The sequence below is a fragment of the Lepidochelys kempii genome, chromosome 22 (genome assembly GCF_965140265.1).
Source record: "Lepidochelys kempii isolate rLepKem1 chromosome 22, rLepKem1.hap2, whole genome shotgun sequence".
In the NCBI taxonomy this organism is placed as follows: Eukaryota; Metazoa; Chordata; order Testudines; family Cheloniidae; genus Lepidochelys; species Lepidochelys kempii.
Genome location: NC_133277.1, coordinates 10,707,139 through 10,735,088, shown reverse-complemented (window position 1 = coordinate 10,735,088; position 27,950 = coordinate 10,707,139). Strand labels below are relative to the sequence as shown.

The following is a 27,950-nucleotide window of genomic DNA, read 5'->3' as shown; positions in this document are numbered from 1 at the left end:
ACCTGTCCTGCCTGAAGGATGCCTAAGTGTGGGGAGGATTCCAGCTAACATTGGCTTTCTAGTTGGGAAGAGGCTACAACCCCTGCGAGCTCTTGCACTCTGACAGCCACAAACGATCCTGAGCTACTTGCATCCTGTGTGTTCACACCACTTTTCCTTTTCATCCAAGCACCTTACCTCGGTATATATCATCCTGCCTGGGAGATCCATTGCTCCACTAGAGCAGGGACGGAATAAGCTCACAAAAATGGGAAAGGTGAGTGAGCATTCACTGAAACAGCTATATAAACATCTGGTTTCTTCTGCTAAGCTCTAAGAAATAGAATTTATTTGATAAATTAAAAATGTATGTATGTTTGAAATGGTTTGCTGTATACATGCCTGCTAAGGCAGGAGAAAAATAGGTCAGAAATGCAGGTTATTGTGTTTCATAATGATGGGAGATCCAAAGAGGTTTCTGTCTTTCACTCTATCTTTGTGAACAGTTCTAATGCTAAGTGTTTTAAACCCAAACAGATCAGAGAGATCAAATAGATAGGGGAAATACTGTTGAGAATGTCTCCTTTGCAAATGGATGAAGGATCAAGCCAATATGAAAAGATCTGAGAATTCAGGGTTAAAAGGAGGAACCCCAAAACCTCTCTGGGAACTAAAAGGAGATTTTGCATAGGAGGACAGAACAATTCATTAGCTTTTACTTATCTCCATGAATCTTCTCTCCTATGTCTGCTAAAGTTACTATAGTCCATAGAGTTGTTTCCTGGTTTCCTCTCTTCACGGAGACTTGAAAAGCTGAGCAGATTTTTGGTGGGATGGGGAAAGGAAGGTGGAGAAGGATGAGAGTGAAAAAGGTAACTCCGATAGATAACCCCAGCTTGTGTATCTTTGGAAAAGCAGCAGAGAGAACTCCTCATAACAGAAAGCCTTTATCTGGGATGTCTATGATCAAACAAACTGAAATGCCCTAGAAGTGGTTGTTCTGGGAATTCAACTCCTAAAATATCCATGGGGAAAACTTCTTCCCCACTGCCTCCTCCCACCTGCCCCCTTCCCCACCCCCCATGCACCTCCAAAAACAAAATTGGTCAAAATTGCAGCATTCCTCACACTCAAGTGCACTTAGGGGTTGAAATGTGGTTATTTTGGGTAGTTTTTAGTTCAGAAACATAGGAATTAATATTTTCTGATGTGCTTATCAGATGATATACACACCCATTATTTCAGCTGTTTGGCTTTGTTTTTTGGTTTTTTTTAATTAAAATGTTCAGTTTTAAACAAATCTGCTTCTGTCAGTGTGGAAGTCCCAACGTGGAAAAGTGTCCTGCAGAAGTCTGCATATATGTATTAGATCCCCATTGTATACAAACATAGCCAAGTAGAACAAGCCACTACCTGAAGTTCAGCCAATAAGTATGATTCAGTCTGAAACTCAAAAGATTAATCCCAAAGGAATCCAGTGAGAATGGGGTCAGCCAATAACTCTTCCAAGGAATGGCATGCAGTTTACAGAATAATTATGATCTGGAATTATGATTATAGAAACTGGTGAATTAACAACACAGGAAGCCTGCCCTTAAGTCTGGGCTATTAGCTTATGGTGAGGAGGCAGCAGAAGAAAATAGCTTATCAATAAATCTAATGCAGTTAAATAGGATTGGCAGCTTCTCTACTCTGGGGGTTGCTATTTAACTACTGAATAGACCCTGCAGAGAACTGGCAAAAACTGGGCTAACAGTTCACCAGCTCTGGATCTGTTCTGTGCTCTGTGCACAAGGAAGCAGAGATCTCCCAGGATTCTGTGAACAAGAGGATGACTCTAACTAGTGAGTGCAGTTTTTGCCTCAGGGTATCACTATATGACTGAGAGGCCAATTAGACAGTGCTGCTAAATGGCATGATTTTGTCATGAGTGTGACAATATTAGGGTTTTTTTCTTAAAGTACAAGCTCCTGGAGTCAGGTGAATATGAAATCTTAGCTTCTATTTGGGAAATTAAAAAAGTTAAACATGAAATCACAAATCCTAAATACGCCAACAGCAGAAGTTAAATAAAAAAGATCCCACATTTTATTATTTTTTAAATTTCATGATTTTAAAGGCAATCTAATGACTTATTTGGGACCTGACTCATGATTTTTGAGTGAGTTGCATTGGCAATGGATCTTGAGCAATATTTTTACTCTAAGGGCCAGATCCTCAAACTCACCTAAATTGCCATATCTCTACTGAAGTCCATGGATCTATGACAATTTGCACCAGCTGACGATCTGGCTGTAGCTGGCACAGTGTACGTTAATGCTATAGAAATTTCAGGTAGGGGACAGCACCAGGAACTATCAGGTTCCCAGGAGGAAGAGGCTGCAGCCACCTCTAAAATAGGGAAAACTTAGAGGTCCTGACGAGGCACATTACTTCCCTGGCTCCCGTTAACTACAGTACCTTATGATCACATGGCGACATGAAGCATAATAAGACCAGTTAGACGTAACTTGCCTTCTCATTTCTGATTCTAGAAAAGGTCTGACATTTACTCAGTTGAGATCCATGGCGCACGGGAACTGGAGAAAACAGACAAGGAAGATGAAGAGGAAAAGTACAAAGACCTGAAAGGTAACAAGAAAAAAAGCAAGAAGACAGAAGACCTTAAGAAAGAACTGGACTTGGTGAGTGTCCTTTGGGGGGGGGGGGTGAAGGGTGGGGTGCCTAATCTTGCTCCTGTTGATGATGCAGGATCAAACTGACCTGTATAAACAGAATGATTCTTGTAGAAATTAGCTGGTGTAGGAACAGTATCTCCTTTATTCCCAGCACTTCTCAACAGGTCTGCATTTTCCTAGGTGAAGTGGTTATAGCAGGATTTCACCATCACCTCTTTGGGTAAGGTTCCATTGGCACAGAGCAGACTGACAGAAAGATAGAAAGCCAGAAGCCAGACCTCTCAGTTCAGAAGCTGGTAATAGGTCTTAAAAATGTGTACCAGATTGAAGTGCAACTTTTTCAGGCTGAAAGATTGCAGAGTGGATTAGTTGCTAGAGCTCTGGGCTAGGACTCAGGAGAACTGAGTTCTATTCCGAGCTCTGACAGTGGCTTACTGGGTGACTTGGGGCAAGTTATTTCCCCCTTTCTTTGCCTCAGTTTCCCTACCTGTAAAATGGGAATAAGGATACTGACTTCCTTTATAAAGTGATCTGAAATCTACTGGTGCAAAGTATGAGATAAGAGCTAGGCATTATTACAGAACCTTCAAAGGGCAGTGAGTTCCCACAAACGTGTTTCCAAGGATTCCACTAATAGCTGTATTTCCGTGGTGCTTTTAATCTTTCAAAGGTCTTTACCAACACCAAGTAATTGATTCTCAATATCCACCCCACTCCCTCCAGTGAAGTGAAGGAGTGTTATTTTCATTATTTTTATTTTACTGATGGAGAAACTGAGGCACAGAGAAGTTAATTGACTCAGCCAAAGCGACAGAGAGTCAGTGTGGCAGAGCTGAGATGAGAACTTGAGAGTTCTTGGCTTCTAAGATTGAGTTCAGAGTACACACTATGGGTAAAATTATCAAAAGTTCTGAAGTGATTTATGAACCTACGTTCCATTTTCAAAAGTGAATTAGGTACCAAACCTCAACAGGATTTAGGCTCTCTGGTGCCCATGTCACTTTGAAAGTGGGACTTGTGCATTTCTGAAAATTTTATCCCATGTTTCTCTCCAAAACCAAAATGAAGTCCACAAAATTCCTGTTGGATTATGTTTCTACCATGCCTAGCACACTGGGCCTCTGATCCATGACCTAGGTGCTTCAGTTCTATTGTAATACAATTAAATAACAATTACACCCCAATAAACTAGATTTCCAACAGGATAAGATGGAAACATTAATAATCTCACTAACTGTCATATTTTAACACCTCTGATGTAAGTTCTGCCTTTTATAGTCCTGAAAAGGAAGAAAGTATAGTTAAAGGATTTGTGGGGGTGCCATCTGACTCATTGGGGTCTTTGGCCACATAAACCTCACTGTGACTCGGTTCCCCCATATGTAAAATGGCTATATGCCTACTTCATGGGGGTATTGTGAGGCCCAATTAAAGTTTGCAAGCTCTGAAAGGTGCTATTTATGGAAAATAAAGAATTATCACCACATGGAATTGAAAAAAAAAGCCATCCTCTCTCCTTCCCCCAATATTCCATATTGAACCCTAGCAACCCATGGATTCATACACAAGGGTCAAACGTGTGAGGTGCCAACTTTATTGTGAGCCATGTATCTGAGCAGTGCGCTTGTAGCGATCAGTGTACTTCCTGGGCACAGGGGTCAGGGCTGACTGAACATACATGCAGAAGATATCTATGCAATGTTTTGTTCCTGCAGAATGACAGTCAGTTTGTTCTAGTTTTCCAACACATTAACTTCGCAGCCCCTCCTACTCTTTTTAAATTATGCTGTTATGAGGGGAACTGGGGGAAAACTGCTGTCATGTTAATGGATTGTCTGACCTGTTTGCTAACCCTGAGAACATCCCTTTACAGTAAGTATTTAAAACTCCCATACTGTTTCCTGAATGGTATCTGTTTGATCTCTAAAAGAAAAGGAGGACTTGTGGCACCTTAGAGACTAACCAATTTATTTGAGCATGAGCTTTCGTGAGCTACAGCTCACTTCATCGGATCCATCCTTTTCTTTTTGCGAATACAGACTAACACGGCTGTTACTCTGAAACCTGTTTGAACTCTGTACTTCCTCCTTCCTTCAATCCAATTCCTAACTCTGCAGCTACACCCTGCATTTAATCAAGTGCATTAAACTCATGGGCTGTCATTTCAGGGGAAAAGTTCTCAAGTCTCCCCCTACAACCACCATTTTCTACCAATGGTAATAACCTGCTGCTTCTGGCGAGAAGACTGCACTGCATGACTGCATACAAGACATGTTACTGCTACAGTTCAGACCCCATTCCTATCAGATAAGGGCAACAATTTTTAGGACACACACAGACACTGTAGCACTTCTTAATTCAGCATGTTGACTACAGTGCTTCGTGTTTTGAGGCCTACAGTATCAGCGGATTTTAAGATTAGTTATCTTATCTAAACGAAGCAGAGTTATTCATCACAACCAGCATCACACAGGATACGTCTACACTACAATCGGAGGTGTAACTGCAGGATGTGCAGCCACACCTGAGCTAGCTTCGATTGAACTAGCCTGGTGTAACAGTAGCGGTGAAAACGCATGAGCACAAGCTAGCCGCTTGAGTACGCCTCCAGAGCACTAGGTGGGGTTGTATGGAGTGCTGTTCAGAGGCTTCCTCAGACCGAAGTCCACCCAACCGGACCCAAGCCTGAGATGGTCAAGTCATCTTCTGCCCTGACCCTAAATCTTCCCCCCAAACCTGAGTCAGCGCTGCCATCACTTACTGACCATGGGGTTGGCATAGCAGTGGCCATGTGCGCCGGCGGCTGCGTGCCCCACTTCTGCCCCCTGCTGCACTGTGCGCGTGTTGCAGAACGAGAGGAACTGTAACTCCTCGGGGCGCACAGCACAGCCAAGTGGCGGTGGCCAGCAGGAGCGGGGCACATAGCCCTTGCCGCGCCAACCCTACAGGCAGGAGGAGGAGAGCTGACCTGAGACCGCGAGGGTCAGGTTGTTTTCTGAACTGACCCGAGCCTCACACTTGGAGTCAGGTCCTGTCAGGTTGCAGGGCTCTGCTGCAGTCACACCTCAGATTGCCATGTAGACATACCCTGCGGTGTGTGGAGGAGGCTGGGTGGAGAGGGAGTTACAGAAGTGCCAGAAAAATGTGGACACCATTTCCCAATGCTAATTTGCACTCCACTAGCTTTTAAAACCTGACAAGCTCAAAGCACTTTACAAAAAGACCAGTTAAGACACACAACACCCCTGTGCGGCTGATATTTGTTGTGACACCCGTTTCTCATTTGGATAGATGGAGAGGTGATGAGATTTGTAAAAGGTCACACCATGAGTAAATGGCAGAGCTGGGATTAGAACCCAGAAGTCCTAGCTCTTCGGCTACAGCTGCTCAGAAAAAATTGAAATTTTGATAAAAAACTGTTTGTGGGAGGGGAAGGGGGGGTTGAGAAAAAACATTCCCTGACCATCTCTACTCTCAGCGTTTTGTGCTAAGCCAAAAGATTGCCCTGTGTCTATTTTTGTATATAGATGGCTTCCCAACACTGTTGTGTCTGATGTTTCAAGTTTTTCAAAATAGAAATTATGCTTTTGTGTCTAAGAAGATGGATGACTTGCAACCATGAAAGAAGAAAAGGAGTACTTGTGGCTGTAGCTCACGAAAGCTTATGCTCAAATTAATTTGTTAGTCTCTAAGGTGCCACAAGTACTCCTTTTCTTTTTGCGGATACAGATTAATACGGCTGCTACTCTGAAACCAACCATGAAAGAGGAATTTCCCACTCCATCTTCCAAGTATGCAGCCCTGCATAATTAGTTGTGTGTGTTACGGGAGTGGCTCTTGCTTTTCTTTGCAGGATTAAGCATTTACCACCACTCTTTGAGGCATACTACCATATACTGGCAGCTGGACCAGTCACCAAGAACCCAGGGCAATTCTAGTGCTCTTCAACCCCAGACATACTGAATTTTTCAGACCCACTTTCAACTTCAAGACAGTCTGCTCACTTCTTTTGTCTTTTTCTTTTGGCCTTCAGGATGACCACAAACTCAGCAAAGAAGAGCTGGAGGAAAAGTACACTACAAATATCAGCAAGGTGAGTGAGTAAGATATGAGCAAGGAACAGTATGAATCAAATATCCTTAGTTCATATGTGGCCTGATCTAAAACCTACTGAGCTCAGTGGAAAAACATTGATATCAGCTGGCTTTGTAAGAGCCCCGCCGTCATTATTAAAACAAAACATTTTATAGGCAGGATGTAGTAACTCGCAATAGATACTGAAAACAGAGATCAGCCCAGATAGAGTGATTCAGATCTGGATTTTGATATGAATATCTCTGAAGTTTAAAGAAATTTCTGAGTATTTTAAATCAACACTATTGGAAAGCTTGAACCCAATGTTTGGACCTGATCTAAACTTTCCCAGAGTCTGAGGGAGTTTGGACCCGGTATTCAGAGTCAGATAGGTCTCAGTCTAAACAGATGGCATCAGTAAAACAATACAGAATCATAGAAATGTTGTGCTGAAAGGGACTTCAAGAGGTGATTAGTGGAAGTCCATGGGACTTGACTTCCTATTGACCCCCATGGGGGATGCACATGCACATCTTGGCATTAACAATACTTAGGTATGAAAGCACCTTGAAAATATAAGGTCATAGACTATGGATAATCAAACCCGTATGTCCCAGGGGAAAAAGAGAGAAAAGCAAAGTTTCAGGTTTTGAATATGAAGTCTGTATTGTCCGACTCAATGTTTACAATGTTTTTTGCATTTGCAGGGGCTCACTAGTGCAAGAGCAGCAGAGATTCTGGCCCGAGATGGTCCCAACGCTCTCACTCCTCCTAAATCCACTCCTGAAATCATTAAGTTCCTCAAGCAGATGGTGGGAGGGTTCTCGATCCTCTTATGGGTGGGGGCTTTGCTCTGCTGGATTGCCTTCGGGATTCAGGTTGCTCAAGGTGTTGCTTCAGCATTTGACAATGTAAGTACTGTGCCAGCTATCTGGTCATCATCTCTTTATAGTCTGGTAGGGCTTTTTAGAGAGCTGGGGTCTCCAATCCTCCTACTTCAGTACTAAATTATTCCAATAAATGACAGATTTATTGGTATACTCTGTCTGCTCTCTCTTTATCTATCTTAGGCTTTTGTACTGCCACCCATCACCATAGTATCTAAGCACTTTCAAGTGCAACAGTGAAGTCCCTAATGGACTTTATGGAGTCTGACTCTTCCCCACTTTTGGGGTAAAAACTCTCCTTGGAGCATGTTCTCTTTGTCTGGTTCTGGTTGGTGGGTTGGTTGCAGTTCTTGTTTTATTTTGGAGATTAGGCTAGATGGGGTTTTGAAGACACAAAACAAACAAACACAGCTTAAACGTGGTGGGGGTTTGTTCATTTTTATGGTGGCCTCTGCATCTTCTGGTTTGGGGTAAAATTTCAAAAGCACCTAAAGGATTTAGAAGCCTAAGTTCCATTTTCAAAAGTCACGTAGGTGCTTTCAGTATTCTTTGTCGGATGAAGAAATAATAAAGTATCATAAGGCTATTCAGTTACTATTCCCAATCCAATGGTTTCCAGGAATTACTGGAATTCTCCTGAAAGCACTTATTCCTGTGAGCTCTGGAGCCTGACTTCTAAACTCAAAAGATTCAAAAGTTTGGATGAGCATCCAGTCTTCACCTAGTAGTGAAGTAGAAGGCTGTAGTTCACCTCCGGCCTTCTAATCATGTGTTTCCACCCTGACCCCCAAACAGCTGGCTTGGCCTCCATTCAGATGAGATTCTTATGAAAACTCTTAAAATCCTAGTTTGTCATTTGAGGAGCCATTTTGGTCCTTACTGCTTATTAACATGCATGAGCAGACAGTAGAATTCCAAATTTTCTCTTAACCAGTTAAACTAGTTCCACCTTTGGCTGAAGAGTTTATTTTATCAAATTGTGTAATTATGATTTGTACCAGGAACAACAGTAAATGTTTTTAAACTAACTGGAATCATTTCTCTTATTGGTCAGCTGTACTTGGGAGTAGTCCTCGCACTGGTTGTCATCCTCACTGGTATCTTCGCTTACTACCAAGAGGCTAAAAGTACCAACATCATGGCCAGCTTCAGTAAAATGATTCCACAGGTGAGTGGCCAACCTTCCTCTTTGTTTCTGAAGAGCAAGGGATCAAAACAGTTGGAGGTTGAAGATACTAAATGTATTAATGGCACAAAACTGGCCTCAATGGCCTGTATTTAGAGTGGGCACCCTCTTTAATAGCGAAGGGAGAATTAAGTTTCCCTTTTCCCTCAATAGTGGCTTTGCTCATGGTATTCCCATAACAGAATTCAGCACCCAGGGCTTTCGGTGGATGAGAAGCAGAATCCAGTCTTAGAATACAAAGAGTTGGGAACTAATTTTTCTCCAAACTCCATCCTTCACCAGAAGGGTCCAGATTAGTCTTGGGCAATTTATCCTCTTTCTTACTCAAACATGAGATCCTTTAGTTTGTTTTACTAGTGTAACCCAGGCTAACGTTAACAATTATCCAGAGTGCCAAGCATATGTGACATTGTATGAACATGTATTGCTAACAGGCACCTCTCCCAATGAGCTTGCAGCATAATATGGAGTTACTGCTCTGTCAGGTTGAAAATTGAATTAAAAAAGAATTCACCAAAGAGAGCTGGGCAGCAGTATGATTACAGCAAGGGAGAGACCTCCCATTCCCATTCCCAATTTTGCTGCTCATGGTGCATAATCTTGGGCAAGTGACAACCTCTGTGCCTGTGTTTACCCATCTGTGAAATGGCAATAGTATTGCCTCCCTTGTAAATCTCCTTGAGATCCTTGAATGAAAGGTGCTATACCAAGTGCTAAGTGTTATCAGCTGATCTTTCAGTGGTGACTTACATGGAATTCAGTAGATGATGAGGAAGAAAGGAATTATGCTGATGTATAACGAAGGGGAACCAGTAAGGGTGAAATTCAGCCCCTGAGCAGAGCTCAAAAACAGGGATAGGTGGTACACAGGCCTTGTATCTGCTCTCTGCACAGGGCTGAATTTCACCCATGGTGAAAGCAGGAAGGGCAAGGAGGATGTGGGACTGGTTACACTCTTGTCGTTCTCTTGTCCCATAGCAAGCTCTTGTCATCCGAGATGGAGAGAAGAAGGAAGTGTCTGCAGAGCAGCTGGTGGTGGGGGACATGGTGGAGATTAAAGGTGGAGATCGGATCCCAGCTGACATCCGTCTGATCTTTGCTCAGGGGTGTAAGGTAAACACCAGCTTTGGGATGTGTAGGGATGAAAAAGGAGATGGGACGTTTATGCCACTTTTTTCAGAGAGGTTGCAAAAAAGGAGAGACCATTTGTACAGAGAGGATAACTCAGCAGCCAATAGAAACCTTGGTTTTACATGTATGCTGTGCCTGTGCAGAAGGTCCACTGTGGCACACGCTGCACATGGGACAGAAAAGCCCATTACTTATAACAAATCTCCACTCCAAGGAGAGTCAAGTGCAGCATCTCTGCATCATGATACCCCAGCCAGTCTCCTGCCAATGCTATTTCCCGGGGCAGTAATGGAAGCACTGACCCAGTAAACCTCTCTGCAGCGTTGGAGGTAGCTACTTGAGTTATGCTTCCCTCCAAATCAGTAGGCACTACACTGATTTGACTTGATCTCCATGATAATAGAGGCATTTGCCCTGTCATACTCTCCTACCAGGAACACAATTAGAGTCTTCTGATTACCATATCCCTGCCACCTACCACCACAATTGCTTCAGCCCTTCCTTACAGGTGTACGAACGCGAGGGTTGCCAACTACATGAGTGTGTCTTTTGTTGACTGACAGGTGGATAATTCCTCCCTCACGGGGGAATCAGAACCACAAAGCCGTTCCTGTGACTTCACCCATGAAAACCCCTTGGAGACTAAGAACATTGCATTCTATTCTACAACCTGCCTGGAAGGTAACCTGCAGACTGAAGGACGGGGCTGAAGAAGCTGCTTGTGTATAGGCACCACATCATACCTGCTCCTAATTAATTCTCAATAGTGCTTTTTGCAGGAATCCCCAGAAAGTTTTAGGACAAAGAAAAACAAATAGGCAATTACAAAAAAGAAACACACCATGCAAACAAAAATAAAACTCAAAGTACTGGGCTGGCCCTAAGTTCTACCTAAGTTCACAGCTGACGTGTATTTGTGGCTGTCTGGTCTGGCGCTAGATAGAAGCAATAGCTGATCAACTCCTCCTTGCTTTTGGCTTTCCCATCATTATCCTAAGTCATGTAAAGTCAGAGCTGCCCATAAAGAAGTGCTTCAGATGCTTGAGGAAGTTGCTCTTTCTTTTAGAGGGGAAAACAAAAAGTACTTAGTGCCATATATATATATATATAATTATTTACTATGCTTGTCTAGCACTCTGTACAATGCGTCCCTGATTGTTGACTGAGGCCTTACAGTGCTACTGCAGTACCATTAATGAACAACACTGATGAAAATACACTGTGAGACCCTCCCTTCCCTTATGTAAATAATCCCTCCAGATTTCTGAGATGGATGACATTTCTGTGGTGAAGTACCTGTAAATAAAAGGTTGACAAAGGTCCCTAATATCAGGGCAATATTGCACACGAGACTCGTAGCACAGTGGGGTCTGGGTCTAGGACATGAGCTCCTAGGTGCTACAGTAATATTATATTTCTTTACTAATTGTAATTCTCCTTAGGGAACCAATCCCACACTGTGCTGATAACCTCTTCTTTTCTTCCAGGTACTGCCACTGGCATGGTAATCAACACTGGGGACCACACTATCATCGGACGCATTGCCTCACTGGCATCTGGAGTTGGGAATGAGAAGACACCCATTGCTATTGAGATTGAGCACTTTGTGCATATTGTGGCAGGAGTGGCTGTTTCTATTGGGGTTCTCTTCTTCATCATTGCCGTGTCCATGAAATATAAGGTTCTGGACTCCATCATCTTTCTTATTGGCATCATTGTGGCCAATGTGCCCGAAGGACTGCTAGCCACAGTTACTGTAAGTCTACATAAGCCATAAGCATGCATTATACAGCTTTGCTTCTGCTTGTACCAGAGTTCATGTCAGTGTGTGCATCACAGTACAAGGTGGTCTAGTAACATAGGGCCAAGTCCTAGGTTCCTGCAGTCCTGCTGACAGCAGGGGATCCCCGATTCTCATAATCCCTTAGTAGAGCTAGGATTAAAATGGGTGCACTCTTATTGAGAAATGGGCTATGGATGGAACTGTTTACTTCAATCCATATGAACTTTGGGGCCTTGGACCTGCCCAGGTTTTGGAAAATCCAGACTCAACTCCCGACCCAATATCACCATGTTCAGCTATCTCTAGTTTTTGTGATCTTCTAGCAGATGCAACAGCTGCTGCAAGATCAAGTATTCACAGGTGACCTCATGTGAACTCATGCCAGCCCTGAGAAGACCTTACAGAGATCTTTTCAGAGCTGGGAATTTCCCAATTCAAGATGGGGAACTCCAGAATTAACAGAGACCTTAATCTCAAAGACTTCAGCACAACAGTCCCATGTACATATGTGTACACATCAACACACCCTTTAATATAGTCTTGGGTACCATTTCTGTCCCCATTACTGACCTGCTACATGACCTTGAGCAAGCCACTTCCCTTCTATTTGCCTCCATTTCTGCATCTGTAAAATTGGGGGTATTACTACTTCATGTGTGTATGAAAGATTCAGTGCAGTAACAGTTATAAGCATTGCAAAAGCCCCAGATAGACGGCACTAAAGAAGTGCAAAGTATTCTGAGTACCATGAGTAATAGTATACTAATCCCTTCCTCGGCATCGAGCTACCTATGCACTTCACTGCCACTCACACATCGGTGGTCTTAGCCACAGCCATACTCAAGATGTGAAACCATTGTCAGTCATCTTTGGTGACAAACAACTATAATAATTATTAGTACTAGGACACCACAGTGATGGTCACCTCAGAAATATCATGACCAAGTTAGTAGTAATGTCAGCTACCATTAGCTTTGCAGTTACGAGCTTCTCCCAAATTCCAGACCTTTTACTTGAAATATTCTCCTAATGGCTGTCATGCTCTCCTCTAACCACACATGAACCTCAGTGCCAGATGCAGTATTTGCTAACTAGAGGCCAGATTCTGATCTCAGTTACACCATTATAAATCTGGAGTAGCTTCACTGGCATCAATGAAATTACTCTAGATTTACATGAACATAATGAAGATCAGAATCAGGACCTACAGCTTTAGCAGGACTATGGTTGGTTGAAAAATATCATTTTTTAACAAACAATTTCAGGACTTTTTTCCAAAAAGCTCAGTGAATATTTTCTGGACTTTCAACCAAAAAAACCCAAAAAACCCAAAATCTTTTGAAAAAAAAAAACTTTTTGGCTAAGTTTTTTGGAAAATAAAACCCATTTTTTCTTCATTTAAAATATAAAAATTTTACTGAATTTTTCAGTTTTTTTCCCTTGAAAAAATGTTTTAGTTGAAATTTCAAACAAGCTCCGATTACCATCCATGGAATGGCATTGTGCATGGCTTTATTACATTGCTCACCGTCATGGTACCTCACTAACAGAGGGCTGAAATTCTCCCATTCCACTAGGTGAGTTTGTCTCTGACAGCCAAGCGAATGGCAAAGAAGAATTGCCTGGTAAAGAACTTAGAAGCTGTGGAAACGCTGGGCTCGACCTCCATCATCTGCTCTGACAAGACAGGGACCCTCACACAGAACAGGATGACTGTTGCCCATCTTTGGTTCGACGATCAGATCTACGCGGCTGATACCAGTGAAGAACAAACAAGTAAATATATATGGGAGTTGGAGAAGGGCAACAGCGTGGCTTAGACATGCCACAAGGTGGATGTCAATCTGGATTTAGCTGTGGCTGATGGTGATGACTTGTAGTTGCATCATCTGGTGGCTCTTTTGTGGACTGTCTTCAAACTGGCTGGTGGGACTCAGGACAGGTCCCACTGGACAAGCACCCACATCAGAAAAAGCAATCCAGCTGGTAATAAGAAGTCTCCCCCCCACACCTTGTTGACCATCTTAGTCGAGATGGCAAGGACTGAATGGAACCTGAACTCCAATCTCACCCCTGGAGATGGTCCTTACTAAATCAGGTTAAGGCACATTGTGTGGGGTGGGGGAAGGGAGCCTGTCCTACAGCTGTTTTCTGGATAAATAGAATTCTTCAGTCTAGGAAGTACCAATTCATCCTCTCTCTTCAGCACTAAACGAACAAAGGGTCTTGACCAAAATAACTCTAGCAGGACTGGTAGGGGTGATGTGCATGGCGGAAGACATGGTTTGAATTTCTATATACCAATATTTGATACAAATGGCTGTTTTCTCCTGCAGCTGCTTTAACATAAGGATTCCACTAGCCAGTATCTAAAAAGCTGCAATGTTTGTTTGGTTTTTTTGCTTCTTTTCAGCCCAGTCCTTTGATCAAAGTTCTCAATCATGGGCAGCTTTATCAAAGATTGTAACACTCTGCAATCGGGCCGAATTCAAACCAGGACAGGAGAACGTTCCAATAATGAAGGTATCCGCTACTTTCTTAGCTCATTTCTTTTCCACTGAAAAGATTGCATGCAAAGTTTGTCTTTGTTTTTAGTGCTGCCTTTCATTTTAAAATTCCCATCACTTTTGTGTTCTTTGCTTTACCCTTGAAAGGAGTATAAAGTGGGAACAGACAAAAGCAATAATCATTTAAGTCAAAAAACAGCTCAAATATCAAGAATAGTCTTTCCACACTATTAATCTAAACTAATCAGAACATAGCAAGGGTAAGAGCTCTGAGTTATTTCCTTGTAGAGCATTTGTTATACGCTGTACTCTTATTGGAACAGGGGACTCCAGATTTCTGGGCTCTACTCTTGATTCTGGGACATGCAATGGAACTCACTTGACAGTTGGGTAAACCGAGGCACTGACATTAAGAGGGTAGAACATTCATTTGCCCCAGAGCAGACTTATAAAGCTTCCAGCAGAGCAGAGAACAGCCACAGATCTTTCACTTCCATGGAATGAAATGCAAATCTCATCTCTTTGCGGTAGCTTTGTCACAACAGCAACCCTAAAGAATGGCTCAATATCACTACGCTAAAGACCACAATTAATAAAATCAACAGCAATACAACCCAAATGCTCCCATGGCATAATTCAAGAGAAGGATGGAAAATATAATCTCTCCTACTGATTGCTTGGTGCTTTGCTGCCAGGGTGACAGCTACATTAGAAAGTATGCTTTCTATCACACACGTGTGTAAAGTTATTTCAGCTCTTTGGATGAAAGTGAAAAAGTATTACTACTAAAAATACATGTTTGCTCTTCTCTGCACAGAGAGTTGTGGTGGGCGATGCCTCAGAAACAGCCCTGCTGAAATTTGCTGAAGTAATCTTGGGTGATGTAATGGGCATTAGAAAACGGAACAGAAAACTGGCCGAAATTCCTTTCAATTCTACTAACAAATTCCAGGTGTGACTTTCTTTTTTGGAAAATGAACCAGTCAATCCATATCTTTGTCCAACCCAGTGTTAGTGCCTGGGACATGGTGACATTAATGGAGAAATTCAATATCCTATACAGTTTAAGCTCAGAAAACCAAAGCCACGTATTTCCATAGAGGCAGCTACCCTGCTGGGACTTTCATGCAAGGCCATGCAATTAGTTCCAGGGAATTCCGGTTACATTATGAAAGACGGAATGGAGCTGTAGCCCATGCAGTGTGGCCAAGCTGCTTTGAGCACTGTATGTAGGAACTCATCGTTTCTATAAACAGTGTCTCCATATTAAAGATGAAGGTGAATCCAATCTGCATCATTTTATGGAAATAACAGTATTGACAGCTGTCAGGCTCAGAGAAAGTTGAAAGTGCTGCCTAAGATTGGGCCAAGTTTGGGCACCTGTATCTTATTATTAAAATAAGATTAATTATTTTTATTACGATCACACAGTGATCTGGTATATGACATTATACCAAGGTATTTCATTCTATCAAAGACCAGATTTATCACTTCAGAAGAGATAATATACCATTAGTGAGAAAGAGGAGGAGAAATATTTCTTGGCTCCAAGTTAAATGGACTCTTATGGCCAAATTCTGCTGTCAGACAAGCACGGCCAATTCCTATTGCCATCACAGTGGGGGTTGCATATCTGAGGGCAGAATTTAGCTGTGGGTGGGTTATGGTGGAAACTGAAGGGGACCATACAATGTTTCAATCATTTCATCTTCATGGTGCACACAGCTCTCAATCCATGAGACTGAAGACCCCAATGATAAACGCTTCCTGCTGGTGATGAAAGGAGCCCCAGAGAGGATCCTAGAGAGATGCAGCACTATCATGATCAATGGCGAAGAACAGCCACTGGATAAAGAGAGGGCTGAAGCTTTCCAGACAGCGTACATGGAATTGGGAGGCCTGGGAGAGAGAGTGCTGGGTGAGTTCAAAAGGGAACTGAAAATGGATTGCAACAGAGAAGGGAACTGGGAAATTAAAACTGAGTTAAACGCCAGTAGTCCTGGGCAACTGGATGTTATAATAATGGATGCATTAGGTGTGCATGGGATTACATGTGACAATCCTCATTCCAGTCTTGGAATGACAGCTGAAAATGGGTGCAGTCTTAGAGGAAAGAAGAGAAACTACCTGCTCATTCATGGATGAAATGGTAACCCCCCCTCAAAATAAGTAGGGGGTTAACCCACATCAACGCTGCTGTAAACTCTTTCCAGCAGGGACCGTGGGACAGTAGCTTGCACTATGGGGGTGGGGGGCCTTGACCTTTAGGCACTAGCACCATGCAAATAAAGAATCATGAATGTATCTGGTACATGGAAGAAAGCACTCTTCATTTCTGCTACAGGTACCAGCTACATTGCTTTGAATGCTGGTGCTGTAAAGGAACGTTAATGCAATGGACAAGGATTAAAATTCCACCACAGAGGACACTTCATGGTTGTTTTTTAAAATGCAGTGGTGTAACACAGAGAAGAACAAATAGCCATGCTGTATCAGGTCTCCCTTTCTCTTTTTACCCTTCCCCTTCACCCTGCTCTCACACTACTCTACTGGGTTTCATTCCAGGCTTCTGCCATTTGTACCTGCCCGAGGATGAGTTTCCAGACACCTACCCCTTCGATACAGACTCCATGAACTTCCCCACTTCCAACCTGTGCTTTGTAGGGCTCTTATCCATGATTGACCCCCCTCGCTCCACCGTGCCAGATGCTGTGTCAAAGTGCCGCAGTGCTGGGATCAAGGTAGGGTTTCTGCCAGTCAATAGCACAGCAGTTCTACATAAGGGATTCCTAAAGCACCCATGCTATAGCCTCAAGTTCTTGCTGCATCATGGTAGCATTTTAGTGTATTCAGATTAAACACATCTCAGGTGATAGTTTAAGTCTTATTATCTTTCACAGCTACCATTAATGTTGGCCTGGGGTATTAACCTGGGAGTAAATTTACACCCACTTAAAGTCTCCTTTACACTGCCAGCGTGGTATGAAGAGGACTTAATGTAAATTGGCCCATTGCAAAGATGGGCTGAAACCAAAACCCCAGATGCAAAAGGATTCCAAAATTTGGGGGAGTGCAGAAGTTGATCCAGATCCAACTTTGTAGCTCAGGCCCATTTCTAATACATAAAGGAATCTCTGGAGCTGGAATTATTCACCCTAAACCATGGAAGAGTGACAAAAATCCTTCACAAAGGGGAAGAACTAAATTTAGATCATAAAAGCAGAAAACTTTTCTAGTCTATGCTAAGCAACAGCTTCCCTAGCTGTCTTGCCAGGACATCCTCAAGTATATATTCAGCTCAAGGGGAGTGAATTTCAATTGCATATTAGATAAGGAAAGGGAAATCAGCCTTTGAAGCAACTGGCCTAGGGCAAAATGAAGGCTGTCCCAATACTGGGTAAATTGCTGGCATTCTGAGGCTGCTAGGCTAGCTACCAAGCAGCTTTCTCTCCTAAAAGGTTGAATAGACATGTGTCCCAGTTTTCTATGATACCTTATGTCACAAGGACCTATTTTATGTTGCAATATTAATCAGTGTTTCCAACACACAATGCAAACTCATATAAAGAGCTTCTTTATTCTACAGTATTGGTCCTCATCAACTCAATAGCAATATAAACAGCATTTGGGGTTATTAGTGTACTATATATATTATTAGTGTACTTTAGTGTACTTTATATATTAGTGTACTTTAGATTGGATATTAGGAAAAACTTTTTCACTAAGAGGGTGGTGAAACACTGGAATGCGTTACCTAGGGAGGTGGTAGAATCTCCTTCCTTAGAGGTTTTTAAGGTCAGGCTTGACAAAGCCCTGGCTGGGATGATTTAACTGGGAATTGGTCCTGCTTCGAGCAGGGGGTTGGACTAGATGACCTTCTGGGGTCCCTTCCAACCCTGATATTCTATGATTCTATGATTCTATATAAAAATAAATACAGGACCTCTGTTTAGGAGAAGGAGTGAGGCAGATCAGAATTAGAGAAGGACCCTGCACGGCCCTGGTTTCCTGAACCAAGCCTTCCCTTTCACTTTCAATTCAACAGTGCCAATGTCACTTGGCTTAGGGACTGGTGCTAACATAGGGTTAGCAGGTTACTAACAACAATCTGAATGTCTTTGAAAACCTGACTGCATGCTCAGCATGCTAAAGAACCAAAGCCATTTCTTGATGGAAAATAGCCACTTCAGTTCATCTTTCCTTCTGCTACTCCTAAGTTTCTCATTCAATGCACTTGTCCCTTCACCAGGTTATCATGGTCACTGGTGATCATCCAATCACAGCAAAAGCAATTGCCAAGAGTGTAGGCATCATTTCTGCCAACAGCGAGACCGTTGAAGATATTGCCAAGCGCCTCAATGTTCCAGTCGAGCAAGTCAATAAACAGTAAGGGCAGAAAGCAGCTATTTGGAAATGAAACCTTTCCTTCTCCTCCTGTGTGTGTATTAACCTGTTTCTATGAAACAGTCACTTTTTGCTCTCCTGCTTCTTGGTACCTTCCTAGCCCTGATATCCATTCAACTATTCATCTCTTCGACCCAGAACCATCTATCTAGTTTATTCTGAAATGTACTGAGGCTGAATGGAGTTTTGATGATTCAGTGAGAGAAGAAGAAGATAACTCATTCTACCTCTTCCAGCCAATACAGCATTGCTTCCTACAGCACATTCTCTGTTCTTTTGAAAGGTCTACTGATGGGGCCTACTGCTACTTTCTTCACTAGGGAATTGTAGTATACCTTGCATTTCTGTGGTGCCTTTCAAGTAATTTCTGCTGACAAACGACTAAGGCTAGTTAAAATTGACTTGCTTATTGCTGCCACATCCAACCCACTGAACTGAGTACAGTGTTTGAATGAATGTATTGTTTGCATCTAAGCCTTTATATCTGAGTTTCACTGTGCATTCCTGTGGCTATTACAGGGATGCTAGAGCTGCTGTAATTAACGGAATGGAGCTTAAGGATATGACCACAGAGCAGCTGGACGAGATCTTAATCAATCATTCAGAAATAGTCTTTGCTCGCACCTCACCCCAGCAGAAACTGATTATAGTGGAGGGCTGCCAAAGGCAGGTGAGTGAGAGAAGGCAACAGATAAACATATGTGGCCATAATGGATTTGTACAGTGATGGTATTTGCTCAGATGTCCGCCTCAGCAACAAACAGAAATGATAACCTAGTGGTGTTAGAAACAGGTTGAGGGGAGGGATGGGGGGGGGAGTGAATTCCAGTACACCACAGATACTGCTGAGGTTCTTTCATCCTCAGCCATCCGAATCTACATACTGTAGTGAACCCACTGTGCCTTTGGCACCCCTGTCCTACACTGGATAGAATCTAAGCTGCTCTACTGCATGTCAGGAGTCCCATGTTGGTACTGGCTAACTGACACTCTTCTGTGTTAGGGCCTGGTGCTTGAGGGGAAGTAGCAGAGCTGTAGCTACACTTTGGGTGTGAAGTTCTAGTTGTGATGGGCACCACAGTCACAATGCTGGAATTCCTGGGGCCAAGGATTTATTATTTAGGAGGCCCCTTCCCCAGATGGTTCTATAAACCCAGATGAAAGCAGCATTGTGACCATGCCCTCTTTTCCCTCCCCTTCAGTCTCACTTAGGCCTTCTGTACAGTTGTGTTTAACAATACAGGGCATGCATCCCAATAAACTGCTTTATAACATGATTTGTCTCGGGCCAGCCCTTGTTAAACTGCCTCTTAAACGGTCTTATGGTTTAGATAGGAGACTAGTGCGGGGCAGGATTTTAAGAGTTTTGTCCCATTCACCGCAGTTATTATAAAGCTGTCTGGAGTAGAAGCAGCACTGTGGGGAGTATATAGTGCACCATGAAAAAGGAGAGTGGAGCACCATCCAGAACTCCTCCCAGGGACTTCTCACGGCTGTGCAATCCCCTGGCTGCCCCACGGATGCAAGCTGTGACTTACCCCATGGCTCCCCCTCAAATTTGCAAGGAAAGCAGATGCAGCATGACCCACTTTTAATTTTTGTAGCTTTGGCAGAGCTGAGCTTTCCCATCAACATCAGCTCTTTGGGTTTAATCCTGAATTGCTTTCAGAGAAACAATGATATTACTGCTTAATTTCTAGTGTCACCCCATTTTAGATGGCAAGCTCTGGGTACCTTTGTTCTGTGCTGTGCAGATGCCCACACTCCAGTAAGATTTGGCTCTCCGAAGGATGAAGAGCAAAAAAAGTCAGTTCCTGTTCCCTGTTTAGTAGCTCGAGCCCATAAGCCCTTCTGTTCACTGTATTATTTCTAACTGGTGTCACTGAGCAAAATCCCTCAAGGGACAAAACGTTTGGTATTTATCATAATCAGTTTGCCATATTTTTTCCTTTGATTTTTTCTGATTCTGCCCAGAACACTCCAAGTTCTCCAGAAGCCAAAGCATCTTTGAGAGGATACTTGGTTACATCAGGAAGTTTCATCAGAGAGGCTAGTCCAGAGAACTGGGGCCTTTTCTAGTTCACCAGTTCAAACCAGTTCAGGTTCACAAACTAAAAGCGAAGTTAGCATTTAGTGGCTGTTCAGTAGCCTTCATTAAAGTTGGAGTGGGGGTGGGGTATGTCTCTCAGCTACTGAACACATATCTACATCACAAGCCACCCCAAAATTGACATCCTTCATAGATACCTCAGAAGAGAGACCAAGGAGTGGATGGACCATGGTGACTGAATCCCCCTCCCCCTCCTGAAGAGTGTCCCTGGTTTCTTCAACGAGGGATGGGATACAGTCGCAAGGCACCGTAGAGGAAATATATTTGACCACTGCCTATATTCCACCTGGCTAGATGAAGAATTCATCTTCAGGCCAGGGCTGCCCATCCAGCACCTTTCACCAGCACACATTCACTTTAAAAGAACATCTCAAGAGCACTGACATTAATTTTAACTTGTATTAAACTCTGCTCCAGAGACTTTAAAGGTGGAGGCTTTTCCTTGCTGGAGGATGGACTAATTTCCTCAGTCACCTGAATCTTACTGTGTTCCAGGATGCAGTTGTTGCGGTGACTGGAGATGGAGTTAATGACTCCCCAGCTCTGAAAAAGGCAGATATTGGAATTGCTATGGGTATCGCCGGCTCCGACGCAGCTAAAAATGCAGCTGACATGATCTTGCTGGATGATAACTTTGCTTCTATTGTCACAGGAGTGGAGGAAGGTAAAAATAAGACTCGCTACTCTCATCCCTAATGTAAACTGGAAGCAGTCGCATTGGACTGATAGCCACTATCCCCTGTCTTATTATTTTAAAGGCCCACTTGCTTGCACTATTGTTCACTTACATTTGCAGACACTATTACCTGGAATATGCATGAAAACCGGGTGACTGCATGTTCATATTGTTGCAAATGTAGGTATGCAATCACACATTTGTGCATATCAAAATCTCTATTTTTTAAATAAAGGCATCTCTCAGGGCTAAATGGTCAGTTTATTGACCTTAGTAACTACCTACCCAATTCTGCATGCATTGGTGATGTGTCCCTTAATATCCTACACAATCCAGTCTATATCTATGGACTTAATTTCCTCATTCAAACTCTATGGACCTAGCTGCAATGGGATCAGAAACGGGGTAGCTAACCGCTTTAAAGTCGGAGAAAGACGTGAATCATCTCCAACCACAAACATCCTAGGGTTTTATGACCTGCTCACAAAGAGCAAGGCAACGTTATACAGATATTATTTGCTCAGTTCTGCTATGCCTATCAGTTTGAATCTTGAACAAAAGCCCTTCATTCATGTCTGATCCCGTATTGCTTTCAGCCTCAAGTTACTAGTGCTGCAGCAATCTCCTGTACCCTTTCGTTTCTATTATTTGTTCTCCACCCTCTCTTGGCTTGACCCCAGCTATACTACCATCCACTGTGCTTTCTAACTTGGTGCCTGAAGCTTCTAGTAACTTTAAAGCTGATCAGAAAATGGGAAATTCTTTTTTCCCAAGGAAACAAATCATTTTTGTTGAAATTTTTCATTTTCAATACATTTACAATGAGAATTTGACTTTTTGCCCAAAACAATTTAACTTTTTAAAAATGAAAACCAATTTTTTTGGAGGAAAGCAGAGATTTTTTTCAAATGTTTTAACTTTAACTGCTGAAAAAAAGATGGTGGGAAATTTTCAGCCAGCATTAGGCTTAGTGAGTATTTTAAAATAAACTTTCTGTTTTTCCTCAGGCCGCTTGATCTTCGATAACCTAAAAAAAACTATTGCCTACACCCTGACCAAGAATATTGCTGAGCTCTGCCCCTTCCTGATCTACATTATTGCCAGCATCCCGCTGCCCATTGGCACAATCACTATCCTGTTCATCGACCTGGGCACAGACATCGTAAGTTGTCTTACCCCCGACATGGTTAAAACCAGCTGGCTGCCCGTGCAATTTCATGTGCATTTTATTGACCATGAGAATGAGTAACTGACTAGGGTTTGAGTGCCAAGGAGGCTCTTGAGCCTCTCTGGGTGTGAAGCAATTAGATTTGATGTACATCTTTGAGGGATCAGTCATCACTCAGGAACTGAGAGCCTAATCACATGCGATAGGTAAGACAGCAAAACAAGCAGAGGCCTAGAGTGAAAGCAACTGGATTTGGAGGAGGGAAAAAACTAAGATGAGGAGGGGAGCAAGGGAGAGCGGAAAGTAAAGGCTTCGCTCATGTGCATTGATCAAGAGCCCACTCTAGCCAGGCCTTTTGATCAACACATGCAGGCAGTGAACTATCAAGAGAGCACATATATTACCAGTGTCAGATCTTCCTCAAATCATCTGTTTGCTACAGTATAGGGAATGACCACCGGACATACAGATGAGGCATCCTCTATCCTCCCAATAGATTCAAAAGACCCCTTCTCTCCTTCCAGTTTCATCCAACCCTCTGGGGTGGATGAGCAATATGTTAATGGCCCCAAGGCATGTGTTTCAGACCTCACCCAAACCTTTCTATGGTCCTCAACTGCAGACTTAATTGAAAAGAACCTTTTGTCATTTACTCCTTGACATCTGGGGCACTCAATGTTAACATAATCCAACTAACAGACATTGGAGAAAGAAAAGCCAGAATTTATTGAATCTCCCAGAAACAGGTAGAGGTTTGACAGTGAGGTTCTGAAAGACAATTTCTCTTGTAGATTCCCTCTGTTGCATTAGCCTATGAGAAAGCTGAAAGTGACATTATGAACAGGAGGCCCCGGCACAAGAAGAAGGACAGGCTGGTGAATGAGCAGCTCGCTGTGTACTCCTATTTGCAGATTGGTATGTTGGGTTATTCATATAAGAGGTGGCTAGGCTGGATGAGGAGAATAAAGTCAGTGAAAGGCTTTTGAATTTGGTTCCTGGCCCCAGGAAGGAGTGTAGAGTAGTGTTAGAGTGGGGGGAAGGGAGTCAGGACTCCTTAGTTCCATTCCTATGATCTCAACTCATTGTGAGAGTTTGGGGATGCTTATTTAACCTCCCTCTGACTGTGTGTGCACACCTGTTCTGGGGTTACAGAAATGCTTTATCCATAGGAGTTCGGAGGCTTAATGAAGAATGCACTGAGATTCTTGATTGGAACGCTTCCTATATGGTCCATGCAAAGTACTATGGATCCAGAAAGAGCTAGTTTAACACCGACTCTCAGCAGACTTTTTTCTTGTTTCCCCTCCCTCCCCGCAAATACATTAAGTCTCACTCCATCCCTTTATTATTTCCCCCCCCTTCTTCTTTGCAGGGATCCTACAGTCGATTGGAGCCTTCTTGGCCTATTTTACCGTGTATGCTGAACAGGGCTGGCTTCCTAACACACTGCTCGGCTTACGTGTCAATTGGGAAGATGATTACAATAATGACATAGAGGACAGCTATGGGCAAGAATGGGTAAAGCATCTGTAAAAAATCCTCTTCAGTTAAATCTCTATTTTTTACTGGAAATGGAAGATTCTCTCCCCTCACGGGCAGAGTGAGGGGCGGGTGGGGGGGTGGTGGTGGTGGAGGGAAGCTTAGAAATGTTTGGAGGTGGAGCTGATGGGGAAAGATTTAAATTTCAGTGACTTAGATTCATTTTAACTTTATTCCATTAGATGTGAACTAAAGCTTCCCAGGTTAGATTTCTTGGAGCTGTTCTTTGGCTTTGGTCATTCAACATCAGAGCCCACTAACTCGACATCTAGAATTCCCCTCTTTTTGCTTCTCTCCTAGCCCTGAAACCAAACATCCTCCCCTATTTCTTTCTCAGTTATAGGTCTTTGTCAACAGGAGCCTCTCCACCACTCTTGCCTCCCTTTCTAGAGTATGTTTAGATCCCCTCTACTCCCCCAGTACTGCTTCTGCACACCACTACTGTCCAGCTGTGAAGATACTCTCTATAGTACAGGTTTCAGAGTAACAGCCGTGTTAGTCTGTATTCGCAAAAAGGAAAGGAATACTTGTGGCACCTCAGAGACTAACCAATTTATTTGAGCATAAGCTTTTGAGCTACACAGCTCATTTCATTGGATGCATACTGTGGAAAGTATAAAAAGATCTTCTATACTTTCCACAGTATGCATCCACTGAAGTGAGCTGTAGCTCACGAAAGCTTATGCTCAAATAAATTGGTTAGTCTCTAAGGTGCCACAAGTACTTCTTTTCTCTATAGTACAATACTGACTCTCCCCTTCCCAGCACTGTGATGCAATGTTGCTTAAATTCCATAACCTCTGGCTGACATTAAATGAGTGTTAAGTAGAACCGCAACCTCAAGATTTAATTCCAAAATCCAATACTGAAAATAGGTCCTAACAAACGCTGTTCCCTAGAGGAATTCCTGCTGCCCAAGACCATGATGGTTGAGGGGAGCTCCCATCCTTACACTGTTCCCTACAGCAATCACCATAAGCAGAGGCAGTAGGTGAATTGATTTGAATTCCCCACCGTCAAGGCTCTCAACATTCTCCACAGCAACAGCTAATGGGAAAGAACAATGGATTCCAAGCTGTTGCACAAGTGCAAAAGGTGGAATTATTCCAGACTTATACCCATGTAACTGGGAATCAGTCTCTAGACTATGCAGCCATTCCTATAATGCAAGTACATACACTTCAGTGCCCGGCCTGTAACAAAGATACTTTTTTATTCCTTTGCAGACTAGATACCAGCGGACATACCTGCAGTGGAGTGGCTACACTGCCTTTTTTGTCAGCATCACAATTCAGCAAGTGGCAGATTTGATCATCAGGAAAACACGGAGGAATTCCCTTTTCCAGCAGGGTCTTCTCAGGTTGGTGCTAAAAGTTCATTAATGTAATGGGGGTAGGGGGGGTAGGGAGGGTCTTAGCCTGGAGGTCTAACAGTCTTATCCAGCCTCTGTATGTTCCTTGGGTGAAATTGGAGTCAGAAATAACTTCCTCCATTCTTCCTTCTTGTTCCCACCAATTTCCTCTCTCTCCAGCTTTTTTCTATCACCCAAGCTTTTATTTAGCAATGAAAATAGGTACAAGAAAAACAGCTAATCAAAAGTTGTTCGAATACTGACATTTCAAAATTAAAATGTTTTAAAATGGGATTTTTGACATTTTTGCAGTTTCACGCAAATCCCCATCTCCTTTAAAAACAAAGCAGAACTAAAGAGCTAATCAAAATTTAGCAAAATTTCCAAAAAGGAGAAAATGGTGGTAAAGCTTTTTCATTACTTTTCAGCCAGCTCTTGTAGACTTTTGACTTCCAGGAGCTATCAATAGGCCAAATTCTGTCAGGTGCTGAGCACCCTTCAAGCCCAATTGAAGCCAAATGATTGAGGGCATCACACAGTACTGAGGCCACAATATAAAAGCTAAGGAGTACCTGTGGCACCTTAGAGACTAACAAATCTATTTGAGCATAAAAAGGTGACATCTTGTCCATATGACCTTTATGCTCCAGGATGAATGGACTGTATTCAGTTTTACATTCAAAAGGGAAGACACTGTATCTAGCCAGCATGCCTGTCAGAACCGCTGTCCCTTCTGAAATGCTCATCATGGACTGCAGCACAGAGCCTGCACCTACTTAAGTCGGGCTTCTACTCAGATTTGTACCTTTGGGTTACATGGTGTTAGAATGGTACCAGCTCGTCGTAGACACTAGTGCTATACAGATCACATAACCATCTTCTTTACTGGTTTTCTTGTAGGAATAAAGTAATCTGGGTGGGAATATTCTCCCAGATAGCAATCGCTCTGATTCTCTGTTATGGTCTTGGAAGTGTTACTGCCTTGAACTTCACGCCCCTTCGGTGAGTTCCAATTCTTCTGTGTACATTTGTGTTCTACCTCTTCTTCAAATGTACATACACACATGAAATGGTAGGAAATCTACACTCAGTGGCATGGCTGATTGGAAAGGCATACCATGTGGAGTAAACTTCTTAGAGAGCAGAATTCAAAGACTAAGTTTTAGGACATAATTACTGAGTTGAGTTGGCTGAAATTTCTCAGTCAAAAAAAACTCGGACACATTTTTCATGATCTTTTTCACAAAAACATGTCCCCTGTTTGGCCAGGGTAGAGAAAACAGTTTATATAGAATAAGAATGTCCCTAGCCCTTATTCTAGAACTCACACTATTGGGTGAGGCGATAAAACGTTTGCTTGACTACATTTTATTTAAAATGACTTCCCTTTCATATGCCAGTCCAGTTTCTGATGTCCTCTGAGTCCAGGATATCACAGGAGAGCCTCATTTTGCAACCCCATTTTCGGAGCAAATAAGTTCTCCTCATTTACAGATTCAGAAAGGTCAAAGGGCCCGATTTTTTCTCTAGTGACAACATCAAATCAGCTATTTGGACAGCAGGCCCGCAGAATTCAGCTGGAGGGACTGCTCCTTTCAAATGATAAGATCTGATTCATGAATCTCCTTTATTTCGCTTTTCCAGGGTTCAGTATTGGTTTGTGGCCATGCCTTATGCCATCTTGATATGGGTCTATGATGAAATCCGGAAGCTTTTCATCAGGCAATACCCAGGAAGTAAGTAGAATCTCCCCTTCCCTCCCCCTAACCCCCCTCCCCTGCCCCCCGGGGCTAGCATTTCATTCTCAGTCCATTTCTGCCACCACCACCCTTCCCAACCCCAGCTGTATCATTTTGATAGAGATGATTTTAAATGGATTATCTAGACAATGCCTGACTTAATTTTCTTCTACTGGAAGAAAAAAAATCCTAATTCCTTGATATTTTCCCCTCCTCCTATCATAGGTTGGTGGGACAAGAACATGTATTACTGAAACAGTCTTCATCACTGTGCTCCTTTCTCCCTGCTGGAGAGTTCTTTGATTGTCCCAACCGGCCTCTGCTGCTGAATGGTCCTGTCTGTGCAATATAAAATAACCACAGGGGTTCCCCTCATCATGAAGAAACAAGGACTTAAGAGGCTGAAAAACCACCTTACACTGTACTGTAAAGCTTAGACTTGGCTGAAAATTTAAATGCTATCTATTCTTTTATAAATACTTTTTTTCCCTGTTTAAAGTGTATAAAGTTAATGGAAAAAAACCTCTCATGTATATAGCTATTAAGGAAATCACACATTTGTAATTTCAGGCATCGACTTGCACTAGGTTTGTTCAAGCTGTTTTATTTGTTTGCTGTTTTGGTGCAATTGAACTGTGAGCAAGTGCATATGCAGATCTGAGTTATGTCACCAAGGATGACTAGACTGTATAGGCACAATTTGATAATAAAAGGACTTTTTCCAGAAAGCAGCTCTCT

At 42.8% G+C, this 27,950-nt stretch overlaps 1 protein-coding gene across 1 annotated transcript; it reads left to right on the top strand.

The window, feature by feature from the left end:
- ATP12A (ATPase H+/K+ transporting non-gastric alpha2 subunit) lies at positions 1 to 27,922 on the top strand. The gene is made up of 23 exons (XM_073320794.1): positions 1 to 256; positions 2,514 to 2,663; positions 6,691 to 6,750; positions 7,439 to 7,642; positions 8,673 to 8,786; positions 9,783 to 9,917; positions 10,499 to 10,616; positions 11,423 to 11,691; positions 13,296 to 13,494; positions 14,132 to 14,241; positions 15,043 to 15,177; positions 15,951 to 16,143; positions 16,791 to 16,966; positions 18,475 to 18,611; positions 19,149 to 19,299; positions 21,235 to 21,403; positions 22,423 to 22,577; positions 23,375 to 23,498; positions 23,956 to 24,101; positions 25,349 to 25,482; positions 26,374 to 26,475; positions 27,118 to 27,209; positions 27,438 to 27,922. The coding sequence occupies exons 1-23, from the start codon at positions 248 to 250 to the stop codon at positions 27,464 to 27,466; spliced, it is 3,111 nt and encodes a 1,036-aa protein (XP_073176895.1). The 5' UTR covers positions 1 to 247; the 3' UTR covers positions 27,467 to 27,922.
- Positions 27,923 to 27,950: the final 28 nt, after the last annotated feature.

Excerpts from the sequence above, each read along its gene's own strand:
- ATP12A (XM_073320794.1), top strand. Across the intron at positions 26,476-27,117 it reads TTGAACTTCACGCCCCTTCG|GGTTCAGTATTGGTTTGTGG; the intron begins GTGAGTTCCAAT and ends TCGCTTTTCCAG. Across the intron at positions 27,210-27,437 it reads CATCAGGCAATACCCAGGAA|GTTGGTGGGACAAGAACATG; the intron begins GTAAGTAGAATC and ends CTCCTATCATAG.